At 50.1% G+C, this 1,430-nt stretch overlaps 1 protein-coding gene across 1 annotated transcript; it reads left to right on the top strand.

Moving 5' to 3' along the window:
* Positions 1 to 217: 217 nt before the first annotated feature.
* On the top strand, positions 218 to 725 carry LOC144740307 (homeobox protein orthopedia B-like; the record flags this gene model as incomplete). Its single annotated transcript, XM_078623177.1, is given in 5 exon segments — positions 218 to 238; positions 240 to 476; positions 478 to 552; positions 554 to 582; positions 584 to 725. Coding segments are annotated over 5 exon segments (504 nt in total), but the record flags the coding sequence as incomplete, so codon positions are not given.
* Between the last annotated feature and the right edge of the window lie 705 nt (positions 726 to 1,430).

The following is a 1,430-nucleotide window of genomic DNA, read 5'->3' as shown; positions in this document are numbered from 1 at the left end:
ATTTTTATACTTACAGAGAATTGTATTATTATTATTATTATTATTGTTGTTGTCCACAGTTGGATTACTATTATTGTAGTCTCTAATCTGGTACTTGGTTGGTTAATGAAAAAACAATCCAACGATACAATATTCCTGTTGGTTGTCTCTGCCCTGAGAGTTGGGCTAAATGAAATCCATGTTTGTTCGTTTTTTTCATCCGCCTCTCTGCTTCCAGGTTTGGTTCCAGAACCGACGCGGCCAAGTGGAAGAAGAGGAAGAAGACCACCAATGTGTTCCGCGCCCCGGGGACTCTGCTGCCGACCCCGGGCCTGCCCCAGTTCTCCGCCGCGGCCGCCATGGAGAACAGCCTGTGCTCCTTCCACGCCAACGACTCCCGCTGGGCCACCGGGATGCCGGGGGTCTCTCAGCTGCAGCTCCCGCCTGCTCTGGGTCGCCAGCCGGGGATGGCGCAGTCCCTGTCACAGTGCAGCCTCGGCCACGGGCCCTCCCCCCGAACTCCATGGTCTGTCCAACGGCCTGTCCTCCAACGGCTCCGGTCTGCAGTCCCACCCTCTACCAGTCGCCTTTCCCCGGAATGTCGGCCCTCTCTCTCCGGCCCCACGAACGTATCGGGCTCCCCGCAGCTGTGTAGCTCCCCGGACAGTGACATGTGGAGAGGGACAAGCATCGCGTCACTGCGACGCAAAGCGCTGGAGCACACAGTGTCCATGAGTTTCACTTAGTGACCTTCCAGAACCCCCCTAGTCCCTCTCCCTGTGGCTCTTTCTTCTGTTTTCTACCCCACCCCCACCCCCAGTTTAGATGAAAACGACGAGCGAAACTGATCAGGCCCGTATGAGAGACTGGAGACGACGTGGACCACACCGACGGACACGGATAAAATAACATGGGTTCGGGGTTATTTATTCAGTTTATTTCAAAAGGATTCGATCGATTATTGATGCTAATTAATTCTGTAATGATCTCTAGACTGTACCCAGAGCCAACAGTGGTCGTATTTACATTTCGGAGCGCTCGTGTTGTTGTGTTCAGGTGAACTTGTGTTATGTCTAAGGGGGTGTTCATAGACTGCCTCACCCTGCAGGTGAGCCTGCCGCCAGCCTCCGTGCGTTGGATGTGACGAATGAGGGGGGGAATGGAGCCCACTCAGTTTGAACACGTGGTTTGGAGACAACGTGAGGACGGGAAAAAAATAAAGAACCAACGATCTTTGAAGCCTAAATCTGTTTTAGGATGTTTTTCTGTAGATAAAACATTCTTGCTGTGTACCCACTGGTCTTTTTTGTGACATGTTTTAACTTATTGTATGTGCTATTACTTGACACATTTCTTAGATGTTTTATCCTACATCGAAAATGCATCGCATTGACGGGTTTGTACCAATTTAAAATGACGAACAAATAAAAGTAATTTTTCAAGAATGTCAA

This window comes from Lampetra planeri, unplaced genomic scaffold (assembly GCF_965212315.1).
Source record: "Lampetra planeri unplaced genomic scaffold, kcLamPlan1.2.h2 scaffold_2036, whole genome shotgun sequence".
Classification (NCBI taxonomy): domain Eukaryota; kingdom Metazoa; phylum Chordata; class Hyperoartia; order Petromyzontiformes; family Petromyzontidae; genus Lampetra; species Lampetra planeri.
The sequence above is the reverse complement of the archived record's forward strand: the minus strand, read 5'-3'. Positions and strand labels throughout refer to the sequence as shown.